This window comes from Ursus arctos, unplaced genomic scaffold (assembly GCF_023065955.2).
Source record: "Ursus arctos isolate Adak ecotype North America unplaced genomic scaffold, UrsArc2.0 scaffold_26, whole genome shotgun sequence".
Taxonomy (NCBI): domain Eukaryota; kingdom Metazoa; phylum Chordata; class Mammalia; order Carnivora; family Ursidae; genus Ursus; species Ursus arctos.
Window position 1 is genome coordinate 26,942,986 of NW_026622941.1, and position 18,698 is coordinate 26,961,683.

The 18,698-nt window shown below is 38.4% G+C and overlaps 1 protein-coding gene across 1 annotated transcript in view; it reads right to left on the bottom strand.

Annotated features, from left to right (window-relative positions):
- The window catches only part of OVCH1 (ovochymase 1), a 73,741-nt gene that overhangs the window by 20,329 nt on the left and 34,714 nt on the right, over positions 1-18,698 (bottom strand). The window contains 8 exon segments of the mRNA XM_057318821.1: positions 4,489-4,628; positions 5,310-5,445; positions 6,662-6,693; positions 6,695-6,758; positions 11,536-11,688; positions 11,691-11,759; positions 15,256-15,351; positions 15,682-15,844. Coding sequence (XP_057174804.1) covers positions 4,489-4,628; positions 5,310-5,445; positions 6,662-6,693; positions 6,695-6,758; positions 11,536-11,688; positions 11,691-11,759; positions 15,256-15,351; positions 15,682-15,844 — 853 coding nt within the window.

Genomic DNA, 18,698 nt, shown 5'->3' on the forward strand with positions numbered 1-18,698 from the left:
AACTATCCATCAAACAAGTGAAAAAGAATATATTAGTACATTAAGGAAATTAATTTCAAAAGAGAAAAACTACTTGAAACTTTTATGCTAGTGATAAAAGTTTCCCCCTATATTGTTATAATCATCCAAGTCCCCCCAAAATAGACAAAATTCTTTGGTACTTTAAGAAAAAATGACAGATCTGATCAATCTTAATAGAGGTTTAGTTTGAGGCCCCCACAGATTACAGAAGTCATATCTTACTCACTGTCCTTTCCTTCTCCTCTAAAGCAGACAAATACACTAGAGAATTCAATCTGTTCAATGACAGATTTTTCCTATAAAGCACAAAACAAAAACATACACATAAACGTATACGAAAGCAACAGACTTACCAGAAATATGAAAAGAATATCTCAAAGAAAATTCTTCCATGGCCAAATGGACATTGTATGTGAAAATCAACATCGCTAGAGGACCATGAAATTTTAATGAAGGTGAATTTCCTCCACACAATTTCCTAGCCCAAAATAAAGAAAAAACAAAGCAGCATACAAAAACTTACCACGCATCAAAGCAAAGGTTATTGAGCAAAGAGAAAAAAAATCCTAGTTTTGAACTTATGAATTTATACCATATCCACTCCCAAGAATATAAAAATGAGAAAATTAAGCCAAAGAAAACCCAATTAGAATAGAGAGAAAGAAATTCCAGATTCCTAAATCAAAGCAGTTCTGAGGACAGGGCTCTAAACCAACTAGAGCACAGGACCCAGTTGCTACAATGTCTAGAATAACCTAGGTAGATCTCTTTAAAGTGATGTATTATAAAAGATGACGAGGTCTAGCTAGGTCCTCAGGGAACTAAACAGTTACTCTTGTCAGCAGACTGAAATAAGATAATCATATATATGGAGTATATTTGAGCCTCAGCTACAGACAACCTTCATTTATCCACAGCCTCGTGAAATGAATAAGAGGCAAGGTGTAGCAATTGGCACGCTTTCTATCACAAACCATTTCTAACTTTAAGTGATCATAGTTTTTTCCTGAAACATTCTTACAAAAGTAGTTTGCTCTAACATTCAATAGGATCAAGGTTTCAAGTCAACAATCTTAAGAATTAAGCTTTTCTCTCTTACTGAAAAACTCTGCTCTTTTTAGTAAACAGATGGCCAGAGGATCAATTTCACTGTGTCAAGAAACAAAGAGATTTAATTTAGACTGTATGGGAACTGATAGGTGAATACTCACTAACCTTTTTTATCTGTGAAAAGAGCTAATGGTTAATCCAGGGCGTTATGGTCTCAAAAAATCATGTGGGTCAAGAGTTTGTCATCTCTTGAGAAAGGAACAAAATAAAAATCAAAAGCTTTGGAGACTCTGGTTTGAACTTGAAATTTAATTAGGGCTGAGTCTCCCAAAACATTTTCAGTTAGTCCTATTTACTTGATTTTTAAGATTTTATTTATTGATTCATGAGAGACACAGAGAGAGAAAGCACAGCAGGGGGAGGGGCAGGGGGAGAAGCAGGCTCCCCGCCGAGCAGGGAGCCCAATACAGGACTGGATCCCAGGACCCCTGAGATCATGACCTGAGCCGAAGGCAGTCGCTTAACAAACTGAGCCACCCCGGTGCACAAATCCTATTTATTTTAAAGATAGTTATTATTAGTTTCTATCTTACTCTCTTAAAAAAAAAAATTCCCATAGGATTTTGCTGGGAAATAACACTATATTTATATATTACTTTGGTGTGAATTAATGTTAATTCTGTCTTCCAGTTTTAGAACATGGTACATTTCTCTGTTCACATCTCTATGTTTGTTTGTGTGTATGTGTGTAAAGTTTTCTATCTGCACAATAAATTTCAAATTTAATTTTAGGGTTATGACAAAAAGAAAACCACAGGCCCAAAATGGAGTCGCTTATGTGAGGCCACGTCACCAAACCAGGCCTTAATCTCTAACCTAATTGCAGTTTCAACCTCCCCTAGAAATGCAGTCTTTTTTTTTTTTTTAAGATTTTATTTATTTATGTGACAGAGAGACAGCCAGCGAGAGAGGGAACACAGCAGGGGAGAGGGAGAGGAAGAAGCAGGCTCCCAGCGGAGTAGCCCGATGGGGACTCGATCCCAGAGCGCTGGGATCATGCCCTGAGCCGAAGGCAGACGCTTAACAACTGCGCTACCCAGGCACCCCTAGAAATGTAGTCTTAACCAGTCGGGAATTTTCTGGCCAGCACCAATGAGGTAAAGCATCACATGGGCTCTCTCCATTCCCCCAAAGGATAAGGAGGTAATATGTGTAAGATGCCCTTTCTTTTCTTCTGGTAAACATCCTGCCCCCTTTCTATAAAATCCTTTCGTTTTGTACAGCTCCTCAGAGCATCCCTCTACTTGCCAGACTGCATGCTGCCCGATGCAGGAGTCCCTTAATAAAGCCAGTTAGACCTTCAAATGTATTTGGCTGCGTTTTGTTTAACAGTTATTCCTTATTGTAGGTTTTTTGTTGCTAATTATAATTAAAATGATTTTTCCATTACATCTTTTATTATTTTACTATATGGTTTTAGGATGTGATTGCTGTATACTTACATCTATTTTTCCTCGCATGGTAGTTTTATTATAGGTAATACATTTTTCAATATTAAACTATCCTTGCATTCTTGAGATAAGTTATATTTGGTTATGTTTACTACTGAGAAAACTATTGACCTCATGCATTGAGTCAGCCTCTGGAACTTGTATACTTCACTTGCAAAAACTGAAATTTTAGGAAGGAGATAGGAAATGGTACATATGTTTTATGAACTTTTTCTAAGAAAAACAGGTATACAGTTCATTAACATTAGAAAGTATAACTAATACAGCTAACGTACTCTTTACCCTTTTTTCTGTATTTCTTTGTTCTTCCAAACTTGGTATACTCTGACACCCCACTGATGGAGAGGCGCTAGGGAAACAACAGTCTAATCTTTTCTTCTAAGCAACACAATTTTAAGAACAGGAATGAAAACATATATTTCTAATTCAAACATGGTAGAAGCTAGCTTGCTTTTATATGGCCACGCATTCTCTCACTTAGTTCTCAAAACAATCTCATTGGCAGTACAAGTAACAGACATCCTGTAAGGCAAGAAAGGAAGAAGTGTAGCTAATTTCCAAGGATATTGGGGGCAGATTCTGTATTTTCTCCACTTGAAGCTGTGGCCTCGTTGATACGAAACACCCCAGTTAATAAATAATAATAATAATAATAATAATAATAATAATAATAATAAAACTATCAGTGTTTATTAACATTTTCTTAAGTGGAAACATGGAGATTTTTAGTGTGTCTACTTCTGGGATGGTAACGTGAGTCCAAAGAATAAAAGGACGGTGGTTTAGCAATTGGCTGTTTGATCAACTCTGGCAGGATCCTATCTGCCAGAGGGAAGAGGGATGTTGGCATCTGGGTCTCTCTTAGGGAGTCAAAGGTCAGCATCATGCCACACCTCCTCTCCCTCTGGGCCACCAGGTTTCATCAGGCATAAGTGTCCTTGACTAAGTAAATTGAGAATTTATAGCACACATGTAGGTATGTGGTGGTAGTGACAGTGGGGTGTCTCTTCTTGTAAACTGCATAAAAAGCAAAAATAGATCTTGTTGTTCTCCTGTCACAATTCAGGAAACAGAGTCTGAGAAAGCTTTGGGAACATTCCCCAAATCATTTAACTACTATGTGGTAGAACTGAGATCTGCATCCAGTGCCATTAAATTTCCATCAGGACTGCTATTATCACATCACATCGGGTAACGTTGGTCAGCCAGCTCAAGCCCCATTTCATTCCCTTTGTCCCTAGTCGTCTCCCATTCGGGCCAGGGAGACTTAAATCTGCTATAGGATTCTTGGAAATGTGTTTATTTTCTCGATGGTGTCCTCCTTTCTCTGTGTCCCTTCTTCCTTTTTCCTCCATGGAATGGCGAGAACTGAAGTAGCCATTATGGAACCATTAGGAAAAGGCCAAGAGAACTGCCATAACCTTAGTCTTGACAGCGTTGGACTACTGAGTTAGTGGCACATCTAGAAAACTCTGGATTTTTCTTTCTTTCATAAAAATCAGTTTAAGTCAATGTAATGAGGTGTCCAGCTACTACCTAATTGGCCACTTAATGCCTTTTCTGGTGGATATTATTTTGCCTGATTAATATTATAGTCTCAATGTGTGTGTGTGTGTGTGTGTGTGTGTTACATTTGTCTAAAACTGCTTTATCCATCCTTTATTTTTAGTATTTCTGAGCAACTTTAACCTAGGTATGACCCAAGAAAGCAGCATACAGTTGGGTTTTATTTTTAACTCAATCTGAGGGAGTGTTAGCATAATCTCAATTACAAATCTTAAATAATAGTAAGGCTATTTCAGTATCATATAATTTACATCATTTGTAAGTCACACTGAATGCAAAACAATCTGGGAATGTTTCATTAAAATATCAAGAGCATAGTTCTTCATGGGATATTAGTTACCTATTAATTTTTTGCCTGATCCAAATCCTTCATAAACCCACATATGACCCTGACAGGCCAAAGGTGTCGGCTTCATCTGGAAGTTGATAATATCAAGGCGAATGATGTGATGTAAAGGGGCTGATAACTTCCTGTGGCAACTATGGCACAGAGAAAAGAAAGTCAGGAATGATTCCAAATCGCACATACTGTTATTGACTTCATTCGGAATTTTATGCATCACTGTTATTGACTCTATCTGCTTCTCTGTGCTTGGGTGAAAAAACGATTTTTTTACTTTAAATTGTAACAATTAAAAATATCTCTAATACTTAATTTGTGAAAAGTTTTAATTAAGTTCGGCTGTCATGGTGAACAGTTGGTCAATTATGCATAGTCCTCTAAATTCTGATTGGCAATTTGTCTGAATTTGCCCCAAACTCCCCCACAGATCACGTAAATTTACTCAGGATTGATATTATACAAATCTTCACTTTTCACTTCACACTTTAAATTTATTCTATTGTTTAATTCGAGGAAAGTTCTCTATTTTGGCAACTTAAGAGAAGACTCTACATACATTATTTCAAACTCCAAAACTGTTTGATAGAGATTTGACTTTCCACTTTACGTAATAAATGATCTCTTTTGTGGAGAAAGTACACAATTTATCAACAAATCTTACATTCAGTTTTTGTATACTGAAGGCCTCAGACCAGGGATTACTTCAAAGTCTATTCTTCAAGGAGAGTAGGTGGAAAATAATGCCGTAAGCAAGGGTTGCTGCTTGTCCAAGGATCATTCACAAACTTCTTTCATCATAATGAACATTCCTTCCTCACCTCATGGTGGTTCTGTAAGAGTGTCTTGGGATCTGTAGGATTCCTCCTGGTTTAGTCAGAATAACATCCTCCCAAGTGCCCGGATGTTCTTGGTTTGAACTCCGGAGAAATTTGGTAGTTTTACTGCCCTTTGGACCTAAAAATAAAGAAAAAAAAAAGGCAATGAAAATAAAGTTAATTTTTGAGAGGCTTATAATATGCCTTTTCAGATCAGGGAAGTCACTTTTCTTCCCTGTTTTAGAAAAAACCTTAACAGAAGTGGTTATTTTCACTGATAAGTTTCTGTCTGAATCATTCAAAGATACAGAAAACAGCACTTCTCTCAGAATTGTCTTTGGCACAGCCTCAAGTCGATGGAAGATAATGTGGAAAAACTATAGATAATGCCAGTTCTCTGCACAATTTAATCTAAAAGCAACATTCTTAATATAGTTTTTTAGGAAAACACTTTCATATGATATGCATGCTTCTCTTTATTACTCACTGAACTTTTCCCCCAAATATATCTCTGCAATGCTTTTTGGTGCCAAGGAGAGAGATTAGCTTTCAGTTACCTATACCTATACCATTTTTTTATACCAAAAAGCCTTATTAAGGGGCACCTGGGTGGCTCAGTCGGTTAAGCGTCTGCTTTCGGCTCAGGTCATGATTCCCAGGGTACTGGGATCAAGTCCCGCATCAGGCTCCTTGCTCAGAAGGGAGCCTGCTTCACTCTCTGCCTACAGCATCCCCTGCTGTCACTGTCTCTGACAAATACATAAAATCTTAAAAAAAAAAAAGCCTTATTGAAGGGGGTGCACTCTCCCTGACAAATGAATAAATAAAATCTTTAAAAAAACCTTATTACTTGTTCTAAAACGTAATCTGATAAGTCTGAATTGCATAGCATTTACGTTTCCAATGCTAGCATCTAATATCTGTGTAGTTTATCTTAAAAACTCATTCTAAGCTTTTATTATTATAATATCACTATAAAGAAAACTCTGATAGAGATAATAAATTTTCCCTTTCTAGTCAACCAGCTAACAGAACTCTTACATTCTGATCCACAGAAAAGGCTGTCTGTGGCGTAAAATCACATCGCAATAAAAAAATGTTGTCTTGAAATCAACATACCGGAGCCACATCCAGAAATCACAATTCTGGATGATTTACAAGTCAATCAGGTTATCCACTGAGCAGTCTCTTTTGAAGCTGACCAGTCTCAGATCCCTTAAATAGATTTTCCTTTCGAACATTAACTCCCCACAGAAACACCATTTCTTTCAAAACAATGTATATGTTTTGAAATAGCTCTAAAAAGAAAAACACTGATTTTTAAGTTTATGAGTTTATGAAATGACGAAGCACACCTTGGACTCTACAGACAATATAGCTTATGCCCAATTCTCACCAGTGGTCTGGAGCTCATGAAAATCATTGGGTAAAGCCCTCTTCCACGTATTTCACCTAGGTTTAAGAAAACGAAATCTATTAAAATGCAAGAACTAAAAAAATTTTTTCAGCAGTTTCTCTACTTTAGGTGTAGCAATTATTTTTAGTGACATATATTTGACATGGAACGTTGCATAGAGTGTACACCATGTCGATCTGATACATTTACGTACTGTAATAGGACTGCCATTCTCGACAGTTAGCTTCTATCACCTCTCATAATTACCATTCCTTTTTTGTAGTGAAAATAACTAAGATCTAGTCCCTCGGCAAGTTTGATGATTATGATACAAATGCTGACTCTAGTGTGCATTGGATCTCCAGGACTTGTCTACTAGTTATAAGTTTGTACCCATGAGGAAGGAATTTATTTCACTTTGCAAAATGAGGGAAACAGGGCTCCAGAATTCGAGTGACTCACCCGAAGTCAGACTGGTAGGGTGGGCACTCAGGCTCTAAACCCAAGCCCATGAGTCCAGCACTCATCACAGTCTGCTATGTCATATTGCTCCCTTGAAGGACAGGAGGAAGTAAATTATTTCATCTTTAAAATGATGCTGGTACGCCATTTTTCTTCTGGTAAAGTAACCTACTTATTAAAAATATCTCACTATGAAAAATCCATGATGGAAAGACTTCTACCTGAAAATTTATTCTTTCTCTATAGTCAATCTTCTTTTGATTGTTTTAGGTTGAGGACCTGAGTCAAAGCCAAAAGGGAAAATTATAACCATAATTCTAAAACAATCCAGAAGGCTGATGAAGAAAGTGTGAAAAGAACCTGTGAGCTTCTTAGGATCAAACGCCTCTACTATTAATAATAAGTCGGTATCATCCTACATTTATTTAAATATCACCTGCTCAGAAAGACATCTGCTGGTTATACTACAGATGACCGTATAGCCCCTACATCCCAGATTCTTCTCTTTCTTCCCACTTCATTTTCCCCCTAGCATATCTACCTAATATACTGCAAATTTTATTTTCTTATTATGTGACCACTCCCTACTGGAATATAAGCTTGATAAGGGCAGGGATTTCTTTTGTCCATTTTGCTCAGTACGGAATCCCCACAACCAAGAGGAGTGGGTCTCTAGCCCCTTGTAGATCCTCCTTACAAGTATTTGTGGAGCAAGGAAAGGAACAGATTATATCTGAGAAGAAAAGAACAAAACATATTAGATGGCATAACACATTAGGGTAAATGCTGTTGATTTACATTCAAATATTATTTGAAAAAGGACCAAATACTTATTTGTAGCAAGTACAGATCAAGGCAGCTGTTGAATGAGTGAGTCGCGGGCTCCCACAGGGAAAAAGATAGCATTTTACAGCATAGAAGAGTACTATCTGGCTTGAATAAGGGGTAACACCTCCATTATAGGCTTGCAGTTCTGCTAGCTATCATCTGAAGAGACAGAACCATTCTACAGGGTTCAAGCTGACAATTTCAAATCAAAGAAATGCTAGGCTGGAAAATTATAGGGCTTCCTCAGTTAATCCACAATGAAGCCAAGCATGGTTTTCAATCGGTTATAAAGGTAAGTTTTCCCAGAAAATGTTCCTTTTTGTAGGAGAATCTAGTATGTAATATAGTGCTACAAGTTAGAAAGAAAATCGTTTTTTCTTAAAGAAAAAGATACAACATCATTTTACCATATGAGAAAAAACATTTCAGCAGGATTAAAGAAGTTTGTAATTAATTTTTTTTCTGAATTCAGAATGAACAATATTTAAAAAGCAATGAGATAAATCAAAGATCAAAGGTGTTTGTAGATAGATTTAAACAAATTTTTAAATGTTTACATCAACATATAATAAAAATTAAAGATGCATCTAAGTGGCTCAGTGGGTTAAGCGTCAGACTCTTGGTTCTTGGTTTCGGCACAGGTCATGATCTCAGGGTCATGAGATCCAGCCTGGTGTCAGGCTCCATGCTCAGTGGGGAGTCTCCTTTCTCTCTCCCCTACCCTTCCCCTCTGCCCCTCCCCTCACTCATGTGCAGCTCTCTCAAATAAATAAATAAATAAATAAATAAATAAATAAATAAATTCTTAAAAAAATGAAAGGCAAATAACAACCTTATGAATAAATACTTGCAACTTACGACAAAGGAAAAATATATGTGTAACAGCTTTCATAAACCAATAAAAATACTCAGAAAGTAGATGGTAATGACAAGAAATAAAAAATACAAATAGCTAATCAACATATGAAAAAAATTCCATTAATGATTAAAAAAAAGTGAAAGTGCCTATCAAACTGATATATTTGGTTATACTCATGGTGCAAGAGGCTCCCATTACTGCTAATGGCAGTGAAAACTGATTTAGCTTTTCTTTCTTTTTTTTTTTTTTTTAAGATTTTATTTACTTATTCTACAGAGATAGAGACAGCCAGCGAGAGAGGGAACACAAGCAGGGGGAGTGGGAGAGGAAGAAGCAGGCTCATAGCAGAAGAGCCTGATGTGGGGCTCGATCCCAGATCGCCGGGATCACGCCCTGAGCCGAAGGCAGACGCTTAACCGCTGTGCCACCCAGGCGCCCCCGATTTAGCTTCTCTGAAGGGTAATTTATCAGTATACGCGCGTGGAAAAAATTATGCTATGTCTCTAGGCATGATTCTAATTTGGGAGGATAGAGTAAGGAACAAAATAGCAAGATCCCTGCTTTCATGAATCTTTTATTTCAGCCAGGTAAATAAAGAAGATGATTTCAAATAGAGATCAAGGCTACAAGTGAAATAATCAGCATAGTATGATGAAAAGGACTTTGGGAGGGAATGAATGGTGCTACTTTAGACTGAGAAGTCCTCTTTGAGGAGGTGACCTATCATTCATTCACTCACTCAGTGCCTTGTAGGTCTCACAGACTGTTCCAGGTGCTGGAGAGTCTTCAAACGAGGAGATGAAAGTTTTAGCCCTCCAAAACCTCACATTCAATAGAGAAAACACAACCCACAAACATGAAAAAAAAAATCATAACGTTGGGAGACAGTAAGTGCTGAAGAAAAGGGGGAGGCACGAAGAACTACCCAGGCAGCAGGTGATGCAACTGACAGCAATTCAGGAAGGCCTGTTAAGAAGGTGACATTCCAGTCAAGCCCTGAGGGAGGTGAGGGACAGGGTGAGAAGGAGCTCTCTGGAGAGGGAGGAGAAGGAGCTGGACAAGGGCTCTGAGGTGAGAATGACAGCACGTGATCATGTGAGTCAGGGAGGGGGACGGAAGGTCGTGCTAGGGCTTCTGGAGTTTATTCCAGCTACAAGAAGACCTGGAGCTGTTGACCAAGGCAGACGGGCAAGGCCATCTGATCGCAGGAGAAAAAGGTACAAAGTGGACAGGCCGGTTAATAGCTTTGTTCCATAGTCTAAGGGAGACAGTATTTTTTATTTTATTTTTTTTTTAAAGATTGTATTTATTTATTTGACAGAGACAGAGACAGCCAGCGAGAGAGGGAACACAAGCAGGGGGAGTGGGAGAGGAAGAAGCAGGCTCATAGCAGAGGAGCCTGATACGGGGCTCGATCCCATAACGCCGGGATCACGCCCTGAGCCGAAGGCAGACGCTTAACCGCTGTGCCACCCAGGCGCCCCACGGGAGACAGTATTTTTTAAAAAGATTTTATTTATTTGAGAGAGAAAGAGAGAGAGAACATGAGAGCAGGTGGAGGGGCAAACGGTGAAGCAGACTCCCCGCTGAGCAAGGAGCCCAAAGTGGACTTGATCCCGGGACCCTGGGATCATGACCTGAGCTGAAGGCAGACGCTTAACCAACTGAGCCACCCAAGCACCCCTAAATGAGACAGTATTTATAAAGATTCTTTAAATAAATGTCTGTGTCCTCTGACTCAATGATTTAATCTCAGAATGTATCCCAAGAACACAATCTCCCCCTCAGAGCATTTCCCTGGCCTCCATACACTCCCGAATCCAGCACACAAGTGTGTGTGTGTGTGTGTGTGTGTGTGTGTGTGTACCACACATACAATAACAGACACACTTATTTTCTTCCCAGATGTCCCCATCAACCAAATTATTTCCAAAACCTTCCCACCTCCCTCTTGACTAAGAGCTGTACCACACCTACATAAACAAGAGATAGCAACTTTGTTTTGTCGAACAAAATGGGTTTGCCTGTTCATGAAATGAAATGACAGCTGGTGTGTTATTAGCAAATATTTTTAATTCTGCCATTGTAAAAGTCTTTAATATTTTTTGCTTTATTTTAAAATCCAACACCCACTCCCATCTGATTTTTAACCGTCTTAACTCCTCTATTAGATATGTTTCTGGCATCCTGGCATGGTTCTGGTATGCTTAAAGAACTTGAGCTCTCTGTCCTTTTTCTGCTTGAATACACACACATACACACACACACACTCACACTCAACCTCTAGTATACCTGTTTTGTAAATTCAAGTTTTGAAAATATTAAGTGTGCCTTAAAAAAAAAAAAAACAGGGAAAAAATGGGGCTCCTGGGTGGCTCAGTCATTAAGCATCTGCCTTCGGCTCAGGTCATGATCCCAGCGTTCTAGGATCGAGCCCCGCATCGGACTCCCTGCTCAGCAGGAAGCCTGCTTCTCCCTCTCCCACTCCCCCTGCTTGTGTTCCCTCTCTCGCTGCCTCTCTCTCTGTCAAATAAATAAATAAAATCCTAAAAAAAAAATGGCCTGCCTGTTACACGTATCAACACTTTGGTGGTGGTGTTACCCAAGTCACGTTCTCTCATGATCGTAAGCTGCCTATCCAGAAAAGGCTCCCAGCACAGGGCTGAAATGTCAACAAGGATTACCTGACACCCTTCTCTCATTGTAGCTTTCTTCATAAATAGTCATGACTGAATCTGGACACGCAGGAGACCAAGGCAGCGACAGGTACTCAACCGTCAATTTTGCCATACTGCCTGGGGACACTCTGAGCACCCAAGAACATTCCAGCTCTCCTCATAATCCAGTGGATACCCTGGAGTTGAGAAAAAGCCTCTGGGCTCTTCTAGTTCCACTTCAGAGTAACAACCTACAATTCAGAGCACACAGACACCAGGGACCCACATAAAGAAAACAAAGCAAAGTGAAGTTCTATCACACTTGAAACTTGAAAAATTAAGGCTTGCGAGAATTAAAACTTTATTACTCTCTGTTACATGTCCGTGGGTAAAAATGATCATCCCATTTAATGTGTCCTATTTTTCTTGACATGAGGTTGTAGGAGTAGAATTTAAATGATCATTATTTAAAACTTCTTTTCACTGAATCTTTTAAATGCCTTACAAGATGCACAGTGGGTACGCACGCTTCTACTTCCCACATGTTTTCATTTCCTTCCTTCTTTCAGATGCAGCTGAAGGTCTGTTCCTAAAAGCGTCACTGATTTCACTGAGCGTTTATCTTGCTGGGACACATTATTACATTCATGGAATTCGTGACTGAGATCAAGAAAAGGAGAATGTGCTGCATACATTGGAATGTCTCTCACTTCTTCCACATACTCCTAAGTCCAAGGGCACCTTTGGCCCTGCAGGGCTCCAGATGCCAGGGGCGCTCTGGCCTACTGACCCTGCAGTCAGCTGCTGCTGCTTCAGCTTACACCTCCTCCTTCCCCTCTGTGTATTCCCGCCACAAAAATCCTCTGAGCAGTTACAAATTGAAATACTCTGTATTCAAATGAACACATTTTAATGTCTGAATGAATACATCCATTATTATATATGCTTTGCCATAGAGCAATTAACGATCTCAGGTGACACATACATAAATACACTTTTATGAAGAGTAGAAATGAAGAGTGGCAGAAGGGGAAGAAGGGAAATGAAATGTTATAAGAATTCAAGATTCTATTCAATTGCCTATCCTGTTATTTCTCTATTTCATTTAGATGGCTACTATAATCTAATTTACATATTTATAGATCTACTTTGATTTAATAGTAACCCAACTGATTTCCCAGTCTCTAATCTTCCCCCACCCCGTGCCCTCCACTCTCTGGGATAGTGTATGAAACAAGAGAACTAAGTTCTTTCCTTGCTCAAAGCAACTGAAATTGTGACTCTGGCCCCAACATGCCTTTTTAATCATTTTTTCCTGTCCCCATGAATCTTCTATGGCAAATCTGCCTGGAAAAGGAACCAAATCATGTAAAGGCATGCATTCCCAACCAGTCACTTCTTTATTTATAAATGGACTAGCAATCCTCTTGTGTAAAAAGGCAGTGGTAGGAGTGGGTGGATGTTAAAGATAGACTAGTCCCAACATTTTCTCTCATAGAATATTCACAGAATTAAAACAAAACAGTCCCATTTCTTATGTGAAACTTGCAAAGGTCTTTGGCATGCACATGTATTTCCGAAAACAGACAAATGAGAAACATCTCTACATTTTAATGTTCACTTTCTAATAGCCCACATGGGACAGTTCAATGAATACATCAGCTGGTCATTACTGGCCACCGCTTGTTGACTGTTGTCATTCATCGTGCCGCCTCTATTGAAGTGCTTGACAGGTATTCACGTACTTATGCACTAATTAAAATTGTTCATTTAACTCAAACCATTGAAATCATTGGGTTTTAGGATCTTGGACCTAAGTCTGTTCTCCATCTCAACCCCAATTCCAGATTCACTTTTAATCTAAATAGGACACTTTGATTCTTGTGTTGTCAGACTATACCACCCACAACTAGTCCCCGAAGTACCCTTTCTTATTCCTAGAAGATTTTGGCAGTCATTTTCTCCAACACTATTTCTGCCACAAATCTGGCTGATTTCAGCACCCATATAGATGATGAGCCCTCCGCTGGAGCTTCTCAATTTCTCAACTTCCTTCCAATAATCTTGTTCTCCACCCGACTTCAGCCACCCACCCCAGTGGTGAGCCCATCGGGACCTGGTCCCCAGCAATAACACCAAGCCTTCCGGAGCTCCATTTCAAGCACTGCTGTCTCCATTCACAACCTTGTAACTTCTCAGCTCCTTCTAATGCTCCTTCCACCTTTTGAGACTTGCTATTCATCTATCCAACTACCTTTTCTTTGTCCCTAACTCTTCTCTCACCCTCATTCCCTCTTCTCCTAGCTTAAATTCCAACAATACACCATTTTAATCCCTTCCTCCTACATGCTCTCAATACTCTTATACTCTTGCATACTTGGGAAAACCCGTTCTGATGAATCTACCCTCCATCTGTTCTGCATCTATGTGCTACCCCTCAGTGTCTCCAGAAGAAAACACACAGCTAAGCTAACTGGTCAGTCTCCCTCTAAATTGGTGATCATTAATCTTTTTTTTTTTTTTTTTTTAAAGGGGGCTTTAGTACTTTTTTTTTTTTTTTAAAGATTTTATTTATTTATTTGACAGAGATAGAGACAGCCAGCGAGAGAGGGAACACAAGCAGGGGGAGTGGGAGAGGAAGAAGCAGGCTCACAGCGGAGGAGCCTGATGTGGGGCTCGATCCCATAACGCCGGGATCACGCCCTGAGCCGAAGGCAGACGCTTAACCGCTGTGCCACCCAGGCGCCCCAGTGATCATTAATCTTGAATGCTTTTATGTTGCCCAGCAATCCTACATTTCCTAGTCCATGCACTTTGTCACTTTTTTAGAGAACTATTTCATACTTCATCTTTTTTTCTTTTAAAACCCTCAAACCCTTTTCCACAACACTGCTTCATCCACTAGGTGCACAGAAGCAATTAGAAAATTGCCAGAAGCTCCCATCCTCACATGTACCCATACGCCAGGATAAGTATTCTGCCTCCTATCCAGCGACTATGGATGAACTGCACTTTGCTCCTCTCTGACACCAACCCTTCTTGCTGAGCACGAGATCTCATCCCCTCTCTCCTACTGAAGGTCATCTCTCTAGCAATTCCCCCTGTCTCCCGTATCCTTTTCCATCTCCCCCCACCTCTTCCTAGTTGTCTACTGGCCTTGACTGTATGTGGGATGGATGGGGGCAGAGATGGATGAGAAAGAAGAGACTGTGACCACCTGGAAACCAAGAATGATGGCATCATAGAACTTTCATTTCCCTACAGGTCAATTACAGACTTCTAATTCTCTAGTTGCAGTTTGATTTTAACTAAAAATAAAAATCCCATTAGCAAACAGACACTGACAGTTGTGGGGGAATTACAAGTGACTAACACTGATGCTGGCCGTGGTTCTCTCTCATATCCAGAGTCCTTACCTAGTGAGATATCTAAAAATCTAAGGACCTTTGTTTATGTAGGAATAAATAGATCAGAGGCCAGAATAATCTTATGCACTCCTCCAAAATTCAAGCACCTGTTCACAACCACAATATATATATTTTTAAGCTGCAATAGCTGTATCTGTGGGGTAGAAAAGAAACCCAGACGGTCACAGTAACAACACTCCTCTTCTTCAGTTTAAATTACCAGCCAGAATGAAAACACAGGGTTTATCCTGTTCCAAAGAAAATTAGCGAACCCAGACATGCCATGCTTTTGCTAAATTCTTACTAGCTGCATTAAGTGGATAACATGAACATCTATTACCTGGTCCAGACACACTGTCTGTTGAAGGTGTGGGTGTTGGGAACTGTTGTCTTAGTAAGGTTTTGCTTTCATTATTTATCTGAAGTGAAGTAGGACTTGTACCTGGAGAGAACATGTTAAAAATAAAGATGAAAGCCTCGAAACAAAATGTACTCTATACAAAAACAGCTTTTTTTTTTCAAAAGAAAATGCAAATCTAGGATTACAGCAGCCTCAGGAAAAGTCAGTTTTGCTCTCACTTTGCCCAAGGGAGAGTATATTCTTACAGAATTTTAAGGTGCATTTTAATGTTTTAGAAACTAAAATAAATGAAATACTACTTCATGTTTTTTTTCTTTCATAATGCTGATTTCTATCACACTCACTTCTCGCAAACCTACTCTAAAGAAAGAGGAATTGTTTTCGTAATATCCGAAAAGTATTTATCTTTCATTTTGAATTGGATCCAGTCCAAGAAGACACTCACCCTGGCAAACACACCTGGCTTCCTTGGCTGGGCACAGGCAGCTCCCCAGGTGGCAATGCCATATAGGACAAAGGGACCCTTTTTATGTCTACATACTAATGGGCCACCAGATTCTCCCTGAAACACCAAGAAAATGTGTTCTAGAAATTTGTTTTAATCAGAGCTCCTGCTTTCAATTTTGGAACAGGAATAATCAATAATTTATTCATAACACATTTCTTTAATTTAAAAATACTAAAACTTTGTCTATTTGTATGCCTTTGAGTACTTAAACTCAAATAAATAAAATCACAAACATATTACAACTGATACCACAAAAATACAAAGAATCATGAGACTACTGTGGATAACTATACACCAAAAAATTGGATAACCTGGAAGAAATAAATTCCTAGAAACATACAAACAGCCAAGACCAACTCATGAGGAAATAGAAAATCAGAACAGACCAATATGAGCAAGGAGACTGAATCACTAATCAAAAACATCTCAATAAAGAAAACTCAGGACCAGATGGTTTCACTGGTGAATTCTACTAAACATTTAAAGAAGAACTAACTTCATTCCTCAAACTCCTCCCAAAAATTGAAGAGGAGGGAACACTCTAAAATTCATTAGATAAGGTCAGAATTACTCTGATACCAAAGCCAGATAAGGACACCACAAGAAAAGAAAAACAGAGGCCAATATCCCTGAAGAACATCGATGCAAAAATCCTCAACAAAATACTAGCAAAGTGAATTCAACAGCACATTAAAAGGATCATACACTATGACCAAGTGGGATTTATTCCAGTGATACAAGGATAGTTCAATATACACGAATCAATGAATATGATACACCACATTAATCAAATGAGAGTTTAAAAATCATATCTGAATAGTCTAGAAAATGTATTTGACAAAGTGCAGCATCCTTTCATGATAAAAACCCTCAACATATTGGATATAGACAGAACATATCTCAACATAAAAAGGTCATATCTAACAAACCTATAACTAACTTCTTACTCAATAGTGAAAAGTTGAAAGCTTTTCCTGTAAGATTAGAAACAAAACAAGGGTGCCCACTCTCACCATTCCTATTCAATATAGTATTGGAAGTCTTAGCCAGGGCAATCAGGCAAGAAAAAGAAATAAAAGGAAGGAAGGAGTAAATCAAGAAGGAAGAAGTAAAACTGCCTTTATTTGCAGATGATATGGTCTAAGAAAATCCTACAGACTCCATCAAAAAACTGTTAGAACTAAAAATAAGACAAAACAAAAAAGCTGTTAGAACTAATCAATGAGCACAGTTAAGTTTCAGGATACAAAGCAAACATACAGAAATCAGTTGTGTCTCTATACACTAACAGAAAAATATGTGAAAAAGAAATAAACAGGGGATTAAGGAGGGCATTTGCAATGAGCATCAGGTGTTGTATGTAGGTACTAAATCACTAAATTTTACAACTGATACTAATATCACACTGCATGTTAACTGGAATTTAGATAAAAACTTGAAAAAAAGAAGAAATAAACAAAAAATAAAGAAAACAATCCTATACACAAAAGCACCAAAAAAATAAAATACTTAGGAACAAAGTTAACCAAAAAGATGGAAGATCTCTACACTAAAAACTATAAAACCCTGATGAAAGAAATTGGTGAAGACACAAATGGAAAACATAATCCCAAGTTAACAGATCAGAAAAATCAATACTGGGTCCATAATCCACAAAGCCACCTATAGATTCAATTCAGTCCATTTCAAAATTCCAATAGCATTTTTCATAGAAATAGAAAAAAACAATCCTAAAATTCATATGGGCCCCCCAAAGACCCTAAATAGCCAAAGCAATCCTGAGAAAGACCAAAGATGGAGGCATCACATTTCCTGATTTCAAAATATGTTACAAATCTGTAACAGTCAACACAGTATGGTACTGGCATAAAAATAGACACAGACAAATGGGCTAGAATCATGAGCTCAGAAAAACCCTCACATATACAGTCAACTAATATTTGACAAAGAAGCAAAGAATACTCAATGGGGAAAGGATAGTCTCTTCAACAAATGATGTTGGGAAAACTGGACAACCATAAGCAGAAGAATGGAATTGAACCCTAGTTTATACCACTCACAAAAAAATTAACTTGAAATGGATTAAAGATTTAAATATAAGGCTACAAACTGTAGAACTCCTAGAAGAAAACACGGCGGGGGGGGGGGTGGAGAAAGAGGGAAAAAGCTTCTTGACATTGGTCTTGGCAACAATTTTTTTTTTTGCGGGGAGGGGGGCGAAGGAAACCAAAAGCACAAGCAATGAAAGAGAGAATCAAGTGGACTACATGAAACTAAAATGCTTCTACACAACAGAAGAAACAAACAAAATGAAGAAGCAACCTATGGGATGGGAGAAAATGTTTGCAAACCACATATATGATAAATATCCAAAATACAGAAATATAGAAATAACTCATACAAATTGATAACAAAAATGACGCAACCTAAAAAATGGGCAGAAGATCTGAATAGACGTTATTCCAAAGAAGATACAGATGGGTAACAGGTACATGTAAAGATGCTCAACTTGACTGATCACCAGGGAAATACAAATCAAAACTATAATGAGACATCACGTCACACTTGTTAGAATGGGTATCAAAAAGACATAAAAAATGTTGGCAAGGTTGTGGAAAAAAGGGAACCCTTTTGCACTGTTGGTAGGAATGTAAATTGGTACATCACTATGGAAAATAATATAAACATTCCTTAAAAAAATTAAAAATTGACTACCATATGATCCACTTCTGGGTATATACCCAAAGGAAATAAAAACAGGTTATCAAAGAGGTTATCTGTACTACCATATACATTGCAGCTTTATTCACTATAGCCAAGATATAAAAACCACCTATTTATCTGTCACAGGATGAATGGATAAAAAAATATGGCGCATATATATGAAACGGAATATTACTCAGCCATGAAAACA